Genomic DNA, 19,386 nt, shown 5'->3' with positions numbered 1-19,386 from the left:
AGTGGGCCTGGGCAGCAGGAGGGAAGGAGCTGCCTTGAAGAGTGTGCCCCTCACACTATCCCAGTACTGGTGGTGGGTCACTTATCATAGTACTCTTGAAATGTATAAATGTGTTTGTGCTGTGTTCTTAACCTTTTCTATACTGACCACTGCTGGAGTTGGACAGACTCTTGGCTTGAGCCTCTGTGTCCATTCCTATGTTGTCCTCTACTTTGCTGTGATGGCATATGCTGTCTTCAGGCTTTGAATTAATTTTTTTTTCGCTTATTTTCAGTGTTCTGAAGGAAACAGGTACTGCAAATAAGTTGTTGAGGAGAAGACTCTTGTATGAACCAGCAAGAGAGCTATAACAATGTATTAATGCACTTTTCTATCTTAACTAAATTGACATGCTAATCAGTAAATGTCTGTTGCCTCTGCACAGTCTCCATTTTGATGCTCTGCGGTGAGCTGGATTCTGGATTTAAGGAGAAATGAATCACATAGTAGAAGAGTGCAGATTCATCCATGGATGAAATAATATGTCACCATTCGAAACCCATATTTAGTAATAAAATACTTTTTTGTTTTTCTCCAAAGCCAAATTGGATGACAAAAATAACAACAAAAGTTCTTCTTGGATCTGAAAAGAAACACCTGTTTTGCTCTAAGAGTCTTGGATTCTTCTCAGGATGCAGAGCTGATCAACAATGGATATTTACTGGAGGAAGAGTTCATTTCAATTTCTGCCATGCACAGTTTGAGGCGGTGACATTCTGCCATTGCTGTCGTTTAGCAGTGGGTAATCAGAAACTATTTGAAATATGTTAATTCCATAAATTACACAGCAGTTGTTCCTAGCTAGAATAAAGATAAAACAAGTGTAAGTTAACCTCAGTGCTCCTACTGCTCAGGGATCAAGAGCAAGAGAAAGCAAGCATGGAAGCGCTGGTATTGCTGCTGCCAGCAGTGTTACTGCCTCTGCATCTGCTTGGGGAAAAACAGGAGCAGACACTTTGGCAGCGACTTGTTTACGAGAAGCACCCCTCTGAAACAGGTCTCAGCCAAAAACTGGTCTGGAGAGCCTGGAATTATCCACCTAGAATCCCCTTAGCCACAATGGTCCTGGCACACACAGAAAAAGGCAGAGAAATGTGCAGGATCAAAGTGTTAAGACTTTCTCATACCAAAACTTCTGCTGCAACTTGAGATCTCATTGACACCACCAGCAGTTTTGGTCTGCTGCTTTGCTGGTGCACGTTCATTAGAAAGCTAGAAATCATGCCTGACCTGTTGTCAACACAGCCAGTTCTGTATATCTTGATATGCAGATTGCTGTATATTAAGCATTGTGCTTCTCAATGCCAATCAAAACTACGATTCTTTTTATGAAAATGAATGGCAGGGTGTGTGCAGGTGCGGTGCGTCAGTTCCAGGTGCCTTGGAACAGACCCTGCAGTAAGCAGCAGAGTAGGCTCAGCACAGTCAGTATGAAGTTGGGTAGTTCCAGTGAACAGGAGGAGCACTGTTTTCATGCTATCTTCTCTCAGAAGCATAGGCATCACAGTAAGGATGATTTAGAGGTGCCCCTTCCAAATGAGGAGCTACAGTCAACATCACTGTCCTGGGATAATCACCTACATACCCTCTCTTTCAGGAAGCTGAGCATGTCTCATTAGGTTTTCATCCTGCACAGCAGATGGCCATAATGCCTGCTCTTGTGTAGCTGCCCAGTGGTTACAGCTATGGAGGAATGAACCTTTTTTCAATACCCATCTTGGCTTAAGACAGCTTTTCATCTAGAAGGAGCGCACCTGACTAGGAGGGTATTATTTTAGGCAGGGTACAGTTTCTACATCTTACAGTAGACACAGGAAACTATATTTCTTATATTCTTGGGCACTGGAGACCCAGACTCTCTTTCCTACACAACAGCAGAGCTTCAAACAGAGGGGTGTAGTGCTCAGAGGCTAGAAGGTATCGTGGCAATTGGGTAGCTGCAGACTGTTTTGTTCATGCTTAGGAAGGCATCAAGGCCTGACTTCTTCTATGCCCTGAGTGACTAATCTGCCCACTGAACTATTATGTAAAAGGGAATATGAGACCCTTTCCCATCTGCTCCTTAGAAGATTGTAGGTGATCACTCAGGCATGGCCCAAGCCAAACAAACAGCGTTTGTTGGGCATGTCCCAGGAATATTCACCCAGCTGAGCCCTGCAGAAACAGTTTGTTTTCTGGTTCAGGTGTGGAATGAGTGTGAGCTGGGCAGCTCTTGTGAAGGCTGGGGGAGTTCATCCAGACATGGGCACAGCTACAGGTGCATGGGAAGCATCAAATAAAAACAAGTGGCATCTCTCGACTCACTTGACAACTAAACTACAGTTTTCAAAGTAACAATTCGGGATGTAAGTGTTTATGTTCTACCTAGATCTTATATTTGACACCCAAGTGCATTTCAATTTTGGAGTGACGGAATTCAGGTAATATAAAGCTAAAAATTGTGAGAGACATAAACCAACCCTCATCCAACATTTTTGGATCATCAAATTCTGCGTTATGCAAGGTCGTGTAGTATTTTTTTTTAATTTGCTTAGGTTATCATTTTATGTAAAGCCATTTTATATGTCTAGAACAGAAGTTTTTATTAGAAACAACAGAAACTGCTTTGTTTTTCAAGCCCTCCTCAAATGAATAAGTCACTCGTTAACATTACGGTTCCAATACAAAATAATGAAATTCCAATGTAGGAAAAACATACATAATGATAGCTAGTAGGAAATTCATTCTTACTTTACTTGCACTTATTGCACTTTCAAAGTTGCAGGTTTCCATACCAAATCATGCCTGTCAGTGAAAGCGTATGCCTTTTCATCAGGCCCCTACTTGCTACATAGAAATGATAAGAAACACATCCTGGCTTCTGCTAGCATATCATGTATTTTGTTTCCAGAGGGTTTTTTTTTCATTCTGATGGCTGGAGCACTGCTGAACATAAGGTAAAAAATGAACATGAGGCCATATAAGTGAATTTACAACAGAAAGATGGACTGTTCCCCAAAGGCCTACCAGAAAATCATGCTGCATGTCAGAGGAGGAAGGAGGGGGAGTGGTGGGATCATGCTTATAAGCAGTAATGAATACAACAGATATAACCTCTTCAAACCAGAGCAGACTACACAAGTGACTGTGCTTACACAAACATTAAAAACTAAAAGAACACAGACCCCAGACTTTTTTATCGCATTTTTGGTGGGCAGGAAGTAAATGCTTTATTGGTGGTGTTCTGGTCTTCTGAAATGCAGACTTGCAACGTGACAATGTGCATTGGCCCAACTTATGTACAGGTCTTTTTCTGTCCCACAGTAAACTCACTTGGTAGTGGTGCTCCCTGAAATACTCCAGTACCTTCCTTCCAGTTTCACCAGGAAGTGTTTACCAGAGTGCTGTAGCCAGTGTTTCACCTCTTTAGATGCACCACTGCACTGCGGCCACATCGCATTACCCAAGGCTGCAAGAAATACAAACTCCCTGTCTAAAACGGCTGCCTTCTCAAAGTCCATTTTATCTTCAAGTGAAAGATAAAAAAATTCAAATGGAGATTGCAAGCAGTAACTTATCAATCTTCCCTGTGCCAGGACAAACAGTATTTATCCAGCGTATGCTATTATCTGTAATAATTAACTCTGCCAAGTTCCAAGAAATACGAATGGGATGTCTTCTACAAGGCTGAAAGTACACTGTTATCTTAGTTCTTCTAATACTCAGTTCTTGGGTTATTTCACACAAAAAATTGTCCAGTTGTTTTTAGGTGACTTGTTACTTCACCAGCCCTCACATTTTCTTGCTTCATGGACATATAACTCCTATAAATGTGCATGGGCTTTGAAGGAACATAAGAAAAAAAGAATATACTGTATTTTGGAAATAATTTAAACCTCTTGAATAAGTGTTATAATGTTAGCACGTACCAAATATTCTTGAGCTACCAAATTTTAATCTGTAGTTTTAGTTTAGTCTTAAAATAGTACCAGAAAAATTAATAACATTTCTAAGCATTGAAGTTGGATACTTAAAATATGTTAATTAAACGTTTAGGACAACATACCAGTTATGCTTCTTTTTGATAGCTGGACCTGAAACCCCTCATGTTTCATAAATATTAGCACTGCAAACATCTTTAAAATAGCTACTTTGGTGAAATTTGTCAAAATGATTAAATATGTTTGTACTGATCTGCCTCTACGCTGCCCTCTTTTATCAAACGGCCTGGCTCAAACATTAGATCTACAATATACTCGCGAGGGGGAAGCAGAAGCCCAGTTATTCCTTGAGGAGAGTCATCAACCAATTTAACTTCATTCCAAGCTCTGTTGTACTTGCCACGAACTAAACTACAGCCAATGCCAATTCTGTCTGCTATTGCCTAAAAAGGAAAGAAAAAGGAGTTAATCACAGTTAGTACATGTAGCTTCTGTGACACAAAGCAAGGCCAAGAGATGCTTAAAAAGAAAACAAACACTGGAAAGGCCAGGACCTTTCTTGAAATACACTTTGTAAATCTCTAAAGTGTTCCAAACTGTGAATCCTTATTGTTGGTTCTGCTTAGAAAGTGTGGCCTTAAAAGATGTTGTTTGTATCATATTCTATGCACAACATGAAAAATACTAATTTGAACTCTTGATTGGAGATCTGAAGGACTGGATGATAAACAAGTGCAATAACCGCAGTGCCCAGGAATGTTCTTTTTTTAGTTGGAAGACTTACTTCTGAATAACATTTTGAAGAACTGTCTATTCAGGTGATGAGGTGTAGGTATTGCGCACATACAGCTCCTATGAAATACTAGGTGTAAAAATGCAACATTTCTATCAATGTAAGTTTAGGACTGCTGCTTTACTCCAGAGCACACTCCTTGCTTTTCAGCCCCGCAAGTATGGGAAGCAATGAAATGCGAGGCGAGCATCTGCTAGATGAAACACCTGCCTTTCCTCTGTGCTGTGCTATCGCTGACAGACCTATAATGGTTTCCAGCTGAAAAACTGCTTTCTCAGAATGCATCTGCTGTGAGGGAATGAGATCCTGGCAGATTTTTAACTTGTTATGAATGGACAAGGCTAACCAATGCTTAAGACTGCTGTGGCTTTAAGAGAGGTGATCTGTCCCTGCAAACGTTTCTTAGGACAGTGCAGGATAAGCGAACATCAGTGCTGCTTCAGCACAATTAATTCATGTCCTCAGATCCATAAAATATGTCAGGAACTTTCTCTCCCCATGGATACCATAAATTTAGGATTGTGCTTTTTCTCCTGCGTACTGTTTCCTGGGTCCTTCACACTTAATGTGCTAGGCTCTTGCTTCTCTTAGACAAGTCTTTTCCATCCAAGAAGAAGAAAAGTCCAGCTACCCAACAGCCAAGGAAAAAGGATAGAACAGATATGCAGGCTGCACCAGTACATCTTCACATGAAGACAGAAGAAATTAATCTTTCCAATTTCAGAAACTTGAACATAAAAGCTGTTATATACTATTATAGAATACTGGATAGATACCAAATAAAAATCGTCCCAACAAGTTTATATTTGCAGCATGGAAAAAAAGGGAAGCTGCATAATTCAGTATTTTACAGTTTACGGAAAATGTAAAATATTTTGACTCCCAATCAAATATTTTGGCTTTTTGCCATTTATCAAGTATTCTGCAGATATCACTTAAGACAATTTAATGACAACAAGAATGTTTACAGAAAGACGCGATGCTGGCTTTCATTCACTGGGAAATCAACTTTGCCAGTGAAAAATTACTTAAGTGTATACAAAAGATTTTACATTAATATAAATATTATATTGTACTGATGCAAGTATGCTTTAGTTTGTAATATCCATTTAACATCAATATGTTATGTTGTAAAATAAATGTTAATGTACCTTGAAAAGTAAAGCCCTGTGGTAGAATGTTCCTTTTTTGACTTTCCCGATAGGCACAACGTTGCATTTCAGTTCAAATTCTATTTCGCTTATGTGAAGTTCCCAGCTGAAGTCATGTAGTTTGTCTCTTTCAATCGGGCCACCCATCTTGTCTGCAATAAACCTGTTCCAGTGTATACCAGCATCAGCTGCATCTATAATTCCTCTCGTATTTACCACAAAAATGTAGCAAATTAAATGTATACAACCACTAAGTGAATGACATATAAGACTTTAATACTTTTGCTATGCTCGCCGTATTAATTCAGTAACTTGTATTTTGTATATGCCAGCTGTTAAATACAAATAACCATAACTCAGGTCGTTCTCATTTGTCACAGACCTAAACCAAGGTGCAACTGCTGTCAGCAGAGATTCTGGAGAGCTCTGGTATAGGCGCAAAGTCCTCAGAGAAAAGCATCAGTAACTGTGTAGTAAATCAGAAGTAGCTCAGAAGCTAGTGTTCACCTTTACAGCTAACAGATTACGTGAGCTACATATTACAATCCGCAGCCCTACCATTTGTTCGAAATAGTCATTAAGGCATGAGAGTATACAGGGTAAAATTTAAGCCACAGGTAATGATCCCAACATAGGAAAGCAACTATATCCATAACGGATACTTCAGCTTCTACATGTGCTGTCTTATAGTGAAACCAGTATCTGGGTGGTGAGAGGTGTGTATTTATCCATGAAAAAGAATTGGCCTAGTCACAGAAACAGAAGATCAAAACTCACAATGTATGCAGACACTGCTAAACGCATGTCTTTTGGGGGACTGTGCACACATAGGACCAGGCCCCAACTATAAGTCTGTAAGACACCTTCACCTTGTCTGTGCATGGTGCCTGTATGTGAAGACCTTTGTTCCTCTCAGAGTCCTCAGCCAGAGCTACAAGTGTTATTGAGGGTCCTCACTCTGGACAAGGTGATGCAGAACTGCCATGGGTTTAAATCACAAGCCACTACTTCAGACAGTGAACTAAGATCTGCATTACTCTCTTTTGCAGTAACTGTAGATTCTGTCCACATGGTATGTGCAAGGCAACCCTGGAGGCCTTATTTCTCAAACCCTAGGGCCTGAGGTGGTACTGGTTGCAACAGCGTGGGCACAGGGAGTTATCACCAAGCTGGCTAGACATGGTATCTTGAAGTTGGGAAATACTGGGTGAATGTGAAGAAGTGGGGGCTCCAGGCAGTCACTTACGGTGCTTGTGCCTACAGCTAGCCCTCAGTAAAGAGAGCAAAGCTTCTTGATCCTACAGGCACACTGCTCCCACGTGTGCACAAAGATGTGCTCTGTCTGTTTAAAAGGAGGCAGCCAGCACTACTGCATGTTCCTTCATCTACCCCGGCTCCCTCCCTGGTGAGCACAGCAGGAACCCTGCTCAAGCTGCCAGGCTGCAGAGGGCTGCTGCAGCTGCCTCCTCCTCCCCTTCCTATTCAACACACACTATTCAGGCAGCCACTTAAAATGGAACATGCACATAAAAATCCCCACAGAAAACATTCTACTTAAATTTCCCATGATTGTTTTGCAGGGTTGTGTGCCTGCAAGAATTTCATTGGTGTGTTTGAAGAGCAGATTTGAAAGAGCATTTTATGGATTCCACCTTGAGGATGGCAGCATGATTTATACACAGCTGGATAGTAAAGGATGAGTATCTGTCCTGTCACATTTTGCAACCAACAGAAAAGTCATTCCTCCTATCACATTAGACCACTTCATTAAAAATGAGAGCAGAAGAAACAGACTTTGTGAGACTCAGTGGGATCTGATGCCAAACTCTCCGTATTCAGGAGGTAGCCAGGAAACTGCTAAGATAGTAAAGGTTAAACTAAGGAGAAGATGAAAGCAGACACACTGCCTGGAGATGACAGTGATTGGTGCCAAGGCCGAGTAGTCTGTGTAACTAATGAATCACACATTGATAACAACGGTCTGTACATGCACCATTGCAATATTCTGGCACTATTCATCAGGATATTAATTACAGTAGTACCTAAAAACTACATTAGAAAAATGTCTCATGCTTTTGGCTGAAAAGGAAAATAAAATATGAGGCAGATCCTGTCCCGAGGGGTTTCCAAGCCAAGTAAGCAAGAAAGATCATAAAAGAAGGAACAGACATGATACGTGCAAGTTACAACAGTTTCAACTATTAAGTTAAGAGTTTAGGTTGTGGATTTAGTCACTGCAGCTCCTAGGTCTCTCTGGCTCCTTAATGATACCATATGCAGCTGAGGTGTTCATTGGGAAGGATCAATACAGATACATAAATGTGGAGGAAAAAAAAAAAAGGAAAAGGAAATTTTCATATGAATATTTTCAAAATGGGAAATTTATACCCTTTTGTGGCAAGTGATTTTTTTCTTCAAAACAAACCTAATCCAACTAATTACAACAAAATTGGGAACAAGAAGCTTAAAATCTAAAATGATGTTAGAATTCTAGACCAGACCTGATTTGGATTCCAGTTAGGATGGGAAAAATAACAAACTTGGAAAAGTTGTCCTCAGATGAGAGAAGGGTTATTTTAGCAATTGAACTTGTGTTATTTATGGAAATGTGATTTGATACTCACTGTGCAAGAGCCACAACCTGTTCCCTTGTAGTAGTTAGTGGTAAAATTGTTTTGGAAGCATCATTAATGTAATCCAGTAAAATGAGGTCAGGCGGTGGTAGCCACTGTGTATTTTGTAGATTTATTTCATCCTGGACTGCAGATAGAATCTGAATAACTTCTTTTGATTTTTCCTCTTCTTTTTTCCCCTTTCCTTTTCTTGCATAGAAAACAATGTACAGTTATTTAGAATGCTGTAATCTCTAAAGTCCAAATTCAAATACAGCAGTTCTCCAACAGAACATTTTAGACAAGTAGTTTGCAGGGGGAGTTCGGAAAAATCTTTTCTCTTGATAATGAATACTCTAAAATCTACAAAGTTGTAGAGAACGCTTGTGGAACATGCTCTCTGGAGATATTTATGAACCAAGTGTCACTAGCGTCATATTAATATTGCTGTAGATTCTCATTCTGTTTTTGTCTATAGCTCTGATATGCCTTTCATATATATCTAGAGGAGAAGAGACATACATCCGTATAAGAAACACTTTTAGACAGTAACAGTTTGGTTCCATATGAACGCGTACTAAAAATCATGGACTCCAATCGCAGAATCACAGAATCACAGAATCCCAAGGGTTGGAAGGGACCTCAAAAGATCATCTAGTCCAACCCCCCTGCAAGAGCAGGGTAACCTACAGTACATCACACAGGAACTTGTCCAGGCGGGCCTTGAATATCTCCAGTGTAGGAGACTCCACAACCCCCCTGGGCAACCTGTTCCAGTGCTCTGTCACTCTTACAGTAAAGAAGTTCTTCCTGATGTTAACGTGGAACTTCCTATGCTCCAGTTTACACCCATTGCCCCTTGTCCTATCACTGGATATCACTGAAAAAAGCCTAGCTCCATCATCCTGACACCCACCCTTTACATATTTGTAAACATTGATGAGGTCACCCCTCAGTCTCCTCTTCTCCAAGCTAAAGAGACCCAGCTCCCTCAGCCTCTCCTCATAAGGGAGATGTTCCACTCCCCTAATCATCTTTGTGGCTCTGTGCTGGACTCCTTCAAGCAATTCCCTGTCCTTCTTGAACAGAGGGGCCCAGAACTGGACGCAATATTCCAGATGCGGCCTCACCAAGGCTGATGAGGTTTTGATAGAAATTGGATTTCAAATAAAAAGCATGGCCAAAATTTTTGACCGGACATTCCAGGCAGCAGTGTCTGTAGTTGTAAGTCCATGTACTTCAAGCGTTATACAAACTACAACACTGCTGGTCAGATGAAGATTTTGTAAGAAGTCTGTGGTTTTGCTCTCTCTTTTTTCACTGTACATGCTACATATATCAGTAATGCTCAGGACGGGAAAAATGATTGTGATCCTGAACAGGCGTCATAAGCACCTAGCAGAAGTACAAATGAAATGCTTGTTCTGCTTCGGTTGAATATTGTGCATTTCACAAGTTATGTAGCAACTACAGAACCAGGATCTTGACAGAGAGATCATTAGGATCTATACAATCAGTTTAGGATATTTCATTTGTGGGAACACGTGGAACTTGTGTTTCATAAGTATTATATCTTTTTTTCAGCATAGGTGTTAAATAATTCTACTGTGAAACATAAAATAATTTCTTTATTTAACAATTCTGGCTTATTTGTTGAAATCCATAATACTGTTGGCATTCTTGGAAGGAAAAAAGGGGGGGAAAAGGAAAGGACAGATCACTACAGAACATGGCTCCAGGGCACACTATCATTATCTTATGCTCTTCAAATTGTTCTTGAAATTTTGACAATGAACAGCTCTCTTAAGAAGGAAGGCAATGGACAAAGCAGAAGGGCATACACCATTATCAGGTGTCTAATTCAAGCCATTTGTCTTCAGAATACTTTGCAAACTTTTCTTTTACCTACTGAGATTTACCATGGTCACAAAAAGGCCTTTTCATAGGTTTCCTAAAGCACATTATTTTAGCAGGATAACCAATTAAGATTTAATCTTAAAAGTATAGAAAATTCACCACCCTGTTAAGTAAACTGTTCTGGTTATTAATTGCACTTATACTTGAAAAAAGCAGACAAACAGTTTTCTTTGTCTAATTTGACTTTATCTAGGTATAGCCAGGGAACCTTATAATGATAGATTAAACAGCTACCTACTTCTCCATTTATGCACTTAGACATAATGTTTAAGAATAGTTTATTTAAAGAAAACTGTTTCCTATTCCTGTCTGCTCAGATGACTCTTGAATTACTCTTATTCCCCTTTCCAGTTTTCAGGAAGAAAACACCTGAGAGGGGTGGGTTTGAACAGTGATTTGTTTGGGTTTTTTGCTGCTGCCTATTTCTCTCAGGTATGACTATGGTTCCTTGGTGGAATGGCTGCTTTAAGGTTGTCTTCCGCACCTGTCTCTGCCTTACTCCTCAGCTGTTCAGTTCATCATGTCTAATATTTACCTCCTAAGGAACTGTGGAGATGCTGTCTCATAGCACAATGCCGTAAAATAATCAGTAACCATTACACTAGACTTCTACTATCTTTTTCCTGTCCTCTTTTATTATTCCCATTTTATTTACCAGTGGGAATTATGACATCTGAAAAAAAAAATCACTCCCCTTTCCCAAAGCTGTCTTACTACTCATGACACAGACTTGCCATGAATGTAGAAGAATATGCAAAGAAGAACTCATGGCAGTTAACAGTGTCCAAGTTGCTTCTGATTTATGCTGCAAAAAAAGTCCAGTTGGTCACCAGAGAATCAGTGTGAGGAAGAAGGCAGCCAGTAAAATATCCTACCACTAAAAGAAAGCCATGACACCTATTTTCTTTCCTTTTTCACACAGCTTAATCCTTTGGCTGTCTTTAGAAAAGGAGTAAATGAACACTGGAAAGCACCTCCTTAAATGCTGTACTGGAACATAGCATAGAAGAAATGTAAATTTGTCAGTCTACATTAAACATCATATTTTAGCCCAGCGAATATGTATATCAGATATGCAACCGTTTGATTAAAAAGGTTGCTATCTGTCCACGAAAATACATGTCAACCTATCTCCTATGCACTTCCTCTATAACGAATTCAGACACTTCCAGCAGACAATTACAACTGCCCTTTCTTTTAGCTTTCAAGTGCAGTTTATATAAAGTAGATTTACTTTTTCAAAACAATAGCTTTAAGCTGTGTTCAGTAGTACTTTGCAAAATATTGATGAACAGAAATGTATGATCAAAGGAAAAAAATATGTTGGAAAAGGTCTAAGCATGTTTGAGGCTTGGAGTCAGCTACTGACCTTCAAGTAACTCCCATATATCTCACAAATTAATAATAATAATGATGTATGAATTATGGATTCAAAATGAATGACAATGGGGTTATAAATCATACAACTTGATCATGACATTCAAAAGCAATTATTTCATACTTGAAGAAAGAAGTCTTTGTATCCCTGCAAGTTTGCTATGGGAAATCGAGACAGGTATTTGGGGTCTTTTTCATAAAGAAATTTTTGCTTTCCAAAAGAGTTATTGTTGTTAATCCAGCAGTCATTTACTGTGTAATTGACATAAAATAGATTAAAAAGCAACTACCCAAGGGATCCTTCATCTCATATTGTAATAAACAAACATCTTGTCAGAACATCTCTAGGCTTTGCGCAGCTGCTTGAGACTGTGCAAAATGGTCCATGACTCTAGAGCATCTTTTGAGATGAAGGAATCCCCCACAGCTGCAGGGCACCAGGGGGCTCAATATCTCCTGTTGCCTTCTGCTCCTTTTGAGTAAACTGACATTGCATAGTGGGTCATGACCAGAGCGTGCTGGGCTTCAGGAGGACCTGCTAAATGAGCAGAAGCTAGAACATGCCTGGTAAGACACTCAAGATACAATATCTACTCTTTTGCATCCTGAAATGGGAACCTTCCACAATGCAATGGACATGATCCATTTCAGTCATCTACTATTAAATTATTTAAACTGAATTCCAGAAGTGCTTGCAGTCCGAATAACTAGTCAAATGTAAATGTCTGCCTTGTAAGTCAATAGATAGAGCCACAAGTCAAGTGGATACTTACCTCACAATTCGGGTCCTGATTTAAGTCAGAACCTCAACCCTTCACAGTCAGTAGCTATTATCTGTCAACAATTTGCATGTCAGTTCTAAACAAGCTGATAGACATACAATTCAAAGAATAATACATCAAGCCTTTTTCTCTAGTGCTGGTTTTGCCGAGTGAACACCATTGTCCAGATAATTCTCGCTTTTCCTCCACTGGAGATACCATTGAACTATTGAGATCACAAAGCAGGTTTGAATTTTCTCTTGACTTTCCTACTGCAGATTTCACGTCTCCAGCACAGATACATACGTACATACACAGAAATATAGAAGCAGTCTGAGAAATCAACAATATCAATAAAATGCCTGTACAGACGTATCACAGTTCATGGGTGAGCTCCAAGCTGAACATCGCAAATGTGGCATTTCAGTTCCTACAACAGGCATGCCATCTCTCCTGTGGGCTTTTTTTTTTTATGATCCTGTAGCACTTAGGATTTTGTAATGCTCACCACTGACATCACATTCACAGCCCTGAAGCAGAGCCAAGGCTCCCTATACCATAAACCAAGAAAAATTAGGAAGAAAGGACTGAGGAGACCCCCCAGAAAACTAGCATGATAAGTGGTCAGCTCATTAAGTTAGCTAACAGAAAAACCAAGGAGAGTTGTAGGTTATATTACATTCCTATCAAGGACTAGCTATCACTCCATCAATGTCAAGGAAGCTGTATTTGGACCAGTCTGGAAATCCTGTAAATTTTGCTGGAATTAGGCAGTTACACCTACCTTTTCTGAAAGAAACTGTTGTGGTCATGATTGTGCTGCTGTTTTATATAAAGCATGCACATGTGGGGGATCATGGTTCAATTTTCTTTCACAGGAACAAACTAGGGGGTAAGTACCTTATATTAAAAGTCATCAAGACAATGACTGGTCATTGGTCTCTACTCTCTCAGTTAAGTACCCTAACAGCTGAAGTAGAAAGCTCTGTTCATTCCACCTCATTGTTAGTGAATAGCTACAACAAACCAGAAAGAAACTGCTAAAGCCCAAATATCTTGTGGTCAGCTACCTGCAGGTGGGAAGGACAGGATCAAACCCTTTTTCTGTAAAGAAATTAATTTCCTACCACAAGGCTAGAGGCTTTGACCTATTTGTTATGAGCAGACATGCCTACCAGGTCAGTTCTACAGAGAGACCTGCAGAATTGTACCAAGTGTATTGTATGGGTCAGTGGGAGCCCTGCAAAAGCGAGGCAGTTTTAGGCTTGTTGCTGTCAAAACGGAGACAGTTCTGAGCACACCCTTCTCAGCTTTTAGTCATGTATGAAATTTCACTGGAAGAAATCTAATCTAGAAATAAAGATGCATGTAGGCAGTGTAGGAACTTTTTGTGTATCTAGGTTCTAAATTGAGAAGGAACTTCTACCCTAGTTTCCCTGTGTGTTGGTTGTTAAGCTGTAAAATAACCTAATTTCACTGCCTCTAGGGGATATTGAAAGGAAAACCAGCCAAATAAACAGGAGATGTTCTAAGAAAGCATGGGGAGGGAGGACAGATCATTACTAAGATAGAAAAGGAGGACTACAGCAATTAGGAGGTGAAAGAAAGACTCCAAAAACATACATAACACTGTATTTGAGCATTTGTACTCCATTTGAAAACTGTCTATCACTATATTCAATCAGAATTTTATTTCTTATGTTAGAGCAGTAACAGAATATTGAAAAGTAGTAATTTTTAAAACCATACCTTGTTTTCTCTCTACTGCTTTTTCTTGAAATAGAAGGTGACAAAATAGTTTGTTCATGAGATGAATCGTGTGCCTTCTCCTCTCCTGGAAGACTGAAATGGAGCAAGATATTTTTGCATGTTAATTAGTGTTTGCATATTAAGCTGTGAAAATGAAGTTCTGATTTTAAAGGACAGTAAATATATTCGTAGGAAGATACAAGTGGAAGAAATAACATAACCAGTAATAAACCAGATATTGATTCAGGGATCAAAAATGAAATACCAAATACCAAATGATGGACGCAAAAGTAACTGGAAAGTAAGACTGCTGCCAAAGGCAAGAAGCTGTATCAAAGTCAAAGAAAGAAAACCTTATAGTTAAAGACAACTCTAGGGATCAACAAAGAGCATGAAAATTTAATTTGTTATAGGTATTCTCAGACATCTTTATGGTGTCATATACAAGCTTAAAAGGGAAGCTAATGATACTGTTAACCAAATATGTGATGTGTTGACAGAGAAGAAGGTTTTGGACTTGCAAAATATTGGTAGAGCATTCTTTGATCTGTGAGACTGTTTACAGGAAGTGACTCCCAGTTAAACAAGCCAAATACCAACTTCCTGCATTTGAATCTAGGAAGATTTGTTAGGCTGGCTTTAACTTAAACAGAGAAGGAACAGACACAAGTTCTATATCAAATACGAAAGCACGATGCCTGGCTTTGTCTTGCCGCTTGGGATGTTGTGCTTAAAATTCCGTGCATTTGTCTGTACAAGAGGATCATCAAATCATAGGTTCCATTGCTGCATGTTGACATTCAGCTTAGATGACATAATTATAATGGCAGATGACAAGCTTTGTAATAGCTAATACAACACTGGGTATACCACTATCAGGAATCAGGTGTTAAATGAATAAGTCTTAATGGCTAAGTGAAAAAAAGCAACTCAACTGAATAAATCTTTCCTGTCTAGAGGGAAAAAATGTTATTTTCTAAATTCTTATTTTCCAAAATAGAAATATCTTGCCTTCTAGGACACGAAGCTAGGGATTAAAATAATCTATTTTATATATGTGTATACATATATAGACTACATAGTTTGTACTGGAATCAGTGGAAAGGATGGAAAAGATGAGCTACCACAGTAACTTAGTAGATCAAACCTGGCTTGCTTTTCTTGTGGTTTAGCATTAATGAAGATTATGGCCCGACGGTCAGTAAGAGCTTGCATACTCAATTCCTCCAGAGATGAAAATTTCATTCCGGGTTTTATCTACAAGAAAATTAGCATAGAAGAAAAGGTGTTCAGTTAAAGATGAAGAGAAAAAAGTGTATTTAGAAGATCTTTATAGAGTAATTTAAAATTCATAATCTTGAACAGAGGGCTTACATGAGACTTTATAAAGTCATTCAAAATAAGTAAAATTGTTTTGTTCTTCATTTGCATTTTCTTTGTCAATTTTCTTTGAAAAGATTGCTTGTAAATAATTTAAGTTGTAGTTATTGTTACTATTGTTACTTTTCAAATAGTTCTAGGATGTTGAAAAGTTCCTGCCTCTGAAGGCTTTACAATATAGGATGGATTTTTCAAATGCAACCAAGTGCTTTAGGAGCAGTTATTTCACTGATTTTCAGTCAGACTGGTATTTCTAATTAATTTGGGCATTTTGAAAAGTCCTTGGATTTAAACTGAACACAGCACTAACAAGTGATACTGAAGTCATTCTTTATATATAAACACTGCTTTGTGAGAGAAAGGGTCATGACCAAGGTGAAAATATGAACTCTTTACTTCTTTATGTAAAAATAAACAAAGAGTGCATAGGTCATTCAGTGTAAGGTTAGTATTTAGAAAAGAGATATTAGGGAAAGAGACCAGAAGAACTGAAGTCTGAGAAAGGATCTGGAAAGGAACTATGTCTGCACAGCTTACATAGGATTGGGAAGAAGATCACAACTGGGCATAACATGAAGATTGCGAGATTTCATCCATGCAGAAAGATAATCAAAAGAAATTTGTATAAAAGCTGGGAAGCTTCAGGACAAGAAAAGAAAGTATTTTACATAGCTAGATTCTGGCTTTTGCTGTAGTACTCTTCCTTTTTCCAAATCAATACGAAAATTTCGCTCTTTCTAAGAAGAGTAATTTATTTAAAGTAGCTTACCTGACCACAATCGTAGAATCCATCAGTGATGATATTATTTGATGATAAATATCCCATCTGGCTGTACTTTTGGGAAAGGTTGTTATCAAGTAGCTTTTCCAGAGCAGCTTCACTAAAGTTATTTTTGCGGCTTATTGATAGATTAATTTCTTCTAGGATATCTAAAGCACTGTTAAACAAAATACAAAGGCTAATTCATAGTTAAATACCAATTAATTGTTATTATACAGTCCAGAGTTTGTTTTTAGCATTACCAAGACCAAGACAGATTCATTTCCAAGTGGTAGCCTTGTGCCCCCTGGGCCAGCAAGGAGCTGGCTGTGCTGCACAGAATTCTTTCTGTAGGGAAGAAAAATGTCCTGCAGTGGTCAACCTTTAGGCAGTTAAACTTACATAAAGAAACGTGGACAGGATGCCACAGCCTTATACCAGAAGGATGTTAAGCACCACACAGAACCTGAGAAAAAGAAGGGTGTAAAAGTACAGTAGAAAGAATAATGTTCAGAGCTGGTGATAAGATACAAATCAGGGAATATCTCTCCCTCCAACTTGCAATGTTGCAATGCAATTTGCAGATTCCAGCTGTGCAATACTCAATGTGTGAATCCTTCTGGTTTAGGACTATTACTGTGTTCGGGGAGGCACAGTTGGCAGAGATTTGCTAAACATGGTTGAGCATGGAAACGCAAGCAGTTGTGTCAGCACTGCCAGGATGGCAGGATTTTTGCAGGATGAAGGTAGAAACAGATAGTCATGTGAGGACACCAGAGTACAGGAATTCATTTATTCAGCTGTTTTGAGTGCTGAAACCCACATACTGATAACTTCTGACTTGAAAAACTGAGAAAAAGCTCACTAAGAAGATAAAGGAAGCTCAATGAGGAGAACATAGCACACTGCAGTTTTGAAACTGTTTAGGAATGAAAAAAACAGGAAGAAATAGGGAAATATATGTGTGCGTACATATTCAAATTTATATCTGTGTGTGTATATACACACATGCAGACATTCTTCGCATCCTAAGGAGTCAATTTAATATATATATATGTATATGTAAATATAATGAACTCCACGTTTAGACTGCTCTGTCAACTACACAGGGAGCCTCAGCTGTGGACATTTACCACGTAGACTTCTGAAGGTATGTCAGATGAATTCCAGAGAATAAATTTTTCAGGCAAGGCAAATAATAGCCCTCTCCTTTAGAAGAGAACAATGGGGGAAAATAGTGGAAGAGCAGTACAGGCTATTTTGTCATACAGCATACTGCAACAAAGTCAGGTAACCAGCAAGTGATGCAGAGAATTTTAAAGGGGAAAAATGAATATGGAAAAGCTAGTGTGTACAGCAGTGTCTAAACCAGACGACATTACAGGAACAATGGCACATTACCCTCATATGGAGGAAAGACATAAATGGACAAATAAAGCTGCAGCAAAAATTCTGTGAAGACCTGAAAACAGAAAAAAAAAAAAATACTCATACAGAAATGGAAACACTGACACTTTTGAAAAGAAAAAGTTAGGGATAAACCCAAAAGACCCACAGGCAAAGTGAGACACAACTAGTCAGGGACTGAAACAAAAATAAACATTTCATATGCTGCAAGTCAGAGAGGAAAATGTAGACCTATTACTCAGTGTGGGAAGAAAACTCGTAACAGATGGCACAGAAAAGACTGGAGTGTCTGATGCCTTTTTTGCTTCAGTTTTCATAAAAAAAGGTTGCAAGCAGATGCTTGGCAGTAATATTAACAAAGAAGGTAGAAACAGTAGGCTTAGTATGTCTAGAATAAGTTTGAGGAGGCAAAGTTAGCAGCCCCTGAGGACATCTACCTCACACTGCTCTATGAATTGGCAAAAGCAACTTCTGAACTGTTTGTAAATGTATTTGAAAGCTTAGTGAGGACAGGCTAGGTGCTAGGGGAGTGGAGAAGGGCAAAGATTGTATCTACATTTGAAAAATGAAGAACAAGGAAGTTACAATGGAGATAATTCAGCCAAATTTCAGTGTCTGAGGAACACCATATCAAATTATTAAACAATCAGTTTGCAAGCAACAAGAGATAAGAAATAGCCGTTTTGCGTTTGTCGAGAATAAATCGTGTAAAGCCAATCTAATCCTTTCTGTGATACGGTAACTGACTTAACATACAGGCAGAAGTAGAAGACATGAGATATGAGTTGACTTTGAGATATGTTTTGACTTTAATAAGTCTTTTCACATATTCCTATTTGAATACTCATAAGCAAGTCAGGGAAATATGATCTACATGAAAATAACATGAAGTAGTGCCTGACGGGTTGAAAAACTATGCTTAATGTATTATTATCAATAATATGCTGTCAGACTAGAAGGACACAAATTAGAGTCCTACTCCGATACTGTCAGACAGAAGGGCTCAAGTAAGAACAGTGCTATATGCAGGATATAGAAAATAATTACTGAGCTTTATTTGATGGTGGTATGACCTCAGCTGAAGTACCTCATCCTGGATGGGAGACAGCACTTCAGAATGGCATAAATAAAATGAGAGAGATTCAGTGATGTGTGACAAAATTATACAAGATTTCAAACCAAAAAGAAGTTTAACATTTTTACTTTGTCATGAAAAGGAAACTGAAAGAGGGACATGGGACATTAGAAAATTCAGCGAGTTAAAACTCAAATTGCGATAAAAAGGTGGTTGCTCAATCCCACTGAAAGCAGGACAACATGTAGTTGGACTGATGTGCTGCAAGGGATATTTAGAACTCAGAAACTCTTTCTAATTGTAACGACTCTCCCGCACTGGAACAGGTTACTTTGGGAAGTTGTGAACCCCCCCCTTGGAATTGGTATTTACACTGAACAGGCAAAAATATGTCAGTGTACCTGATCCAGTCTTACAGTGGGCACATGTACAACATCTCCTTTGA

At 38.9% G+C, this 19,386-nt stretch overlaps 1 protein-coding gene and 1 long non-coding RNA gene across 3 annotated transcripts in view; one reads left to right on the top strand and one right to left on the bottom strand.

Moving 5' to 3' along the window:
• Window positions 1–5: 5 nt before the first annotated feature.
• On the top strand, window positions 6–5,725 carry LOC136007975 (uncharacterized). The gene is made up of 3 exons (XR_010609932.1): window positions 6–72; window positions 275–354; window positions 4,262–5,725. It is a non-coding gene; the product is annotated as an uncharacterized LOC136007975 (long non-coding RNA).
• Window positions 3,031–19,386, bottom strand: part of ARMC3 (armadillo repeat containing 3) — a 58,178-nt gene continuing 41,822 nt past the window's right edge. The window contains exons 14-19 of one of the 2 annotated variants that reach the window (XM_065666562.1): window positions 16,469–16,637; window positions 15,467–15,576; window positions 14,320–14,412; window positions 8,528–8,725; window positions 5,904–6,066; window positions 3,031–4,402 (exon numbers count right to left, since the gene is read on the bottom strand). In XM_065666562.1, the coding sequence (XP_065522634.1) occupies window positions 4,193–4,402; window positions 5,904–6,066; window positions 8,528–8,725; window positions 14,320–14,412; window positions 15,467–15,576; window positions 16,469–16,637 (943 nt within the window). In that variant the 3' untranslated portion in view covers window positions 3,031–4,192. The remainder of the gene's footprint in view (window positions 4,403–5,903; window positions 6,067–8,527; window positions 8,726–14,319; window positions 14,413–15,466; window positions 15,577–16,468; window positions 16,638–19,386) is intronic. The other variant, XM_065666563.1, reaches the window with a different exon arrangement.

Source organism: Lathamus discolor, chromosome 2, assembly GCF_037157495.1.
Source record: "Lathamus discolor isolate bLatDis1 chromosome 2, bLatDis1.hap1, whole genome shotgun sequence".
NCBI lineage: Eukaryota > Metazoa > Chordata > Aves > Psittaciformes > Psittacidae > Lathamus > Lathamus discolor.
Note: the sequence above shows the minus strand (reverse complement) of the source record. Positions and strands in the feature narration are given on the sequence as shown.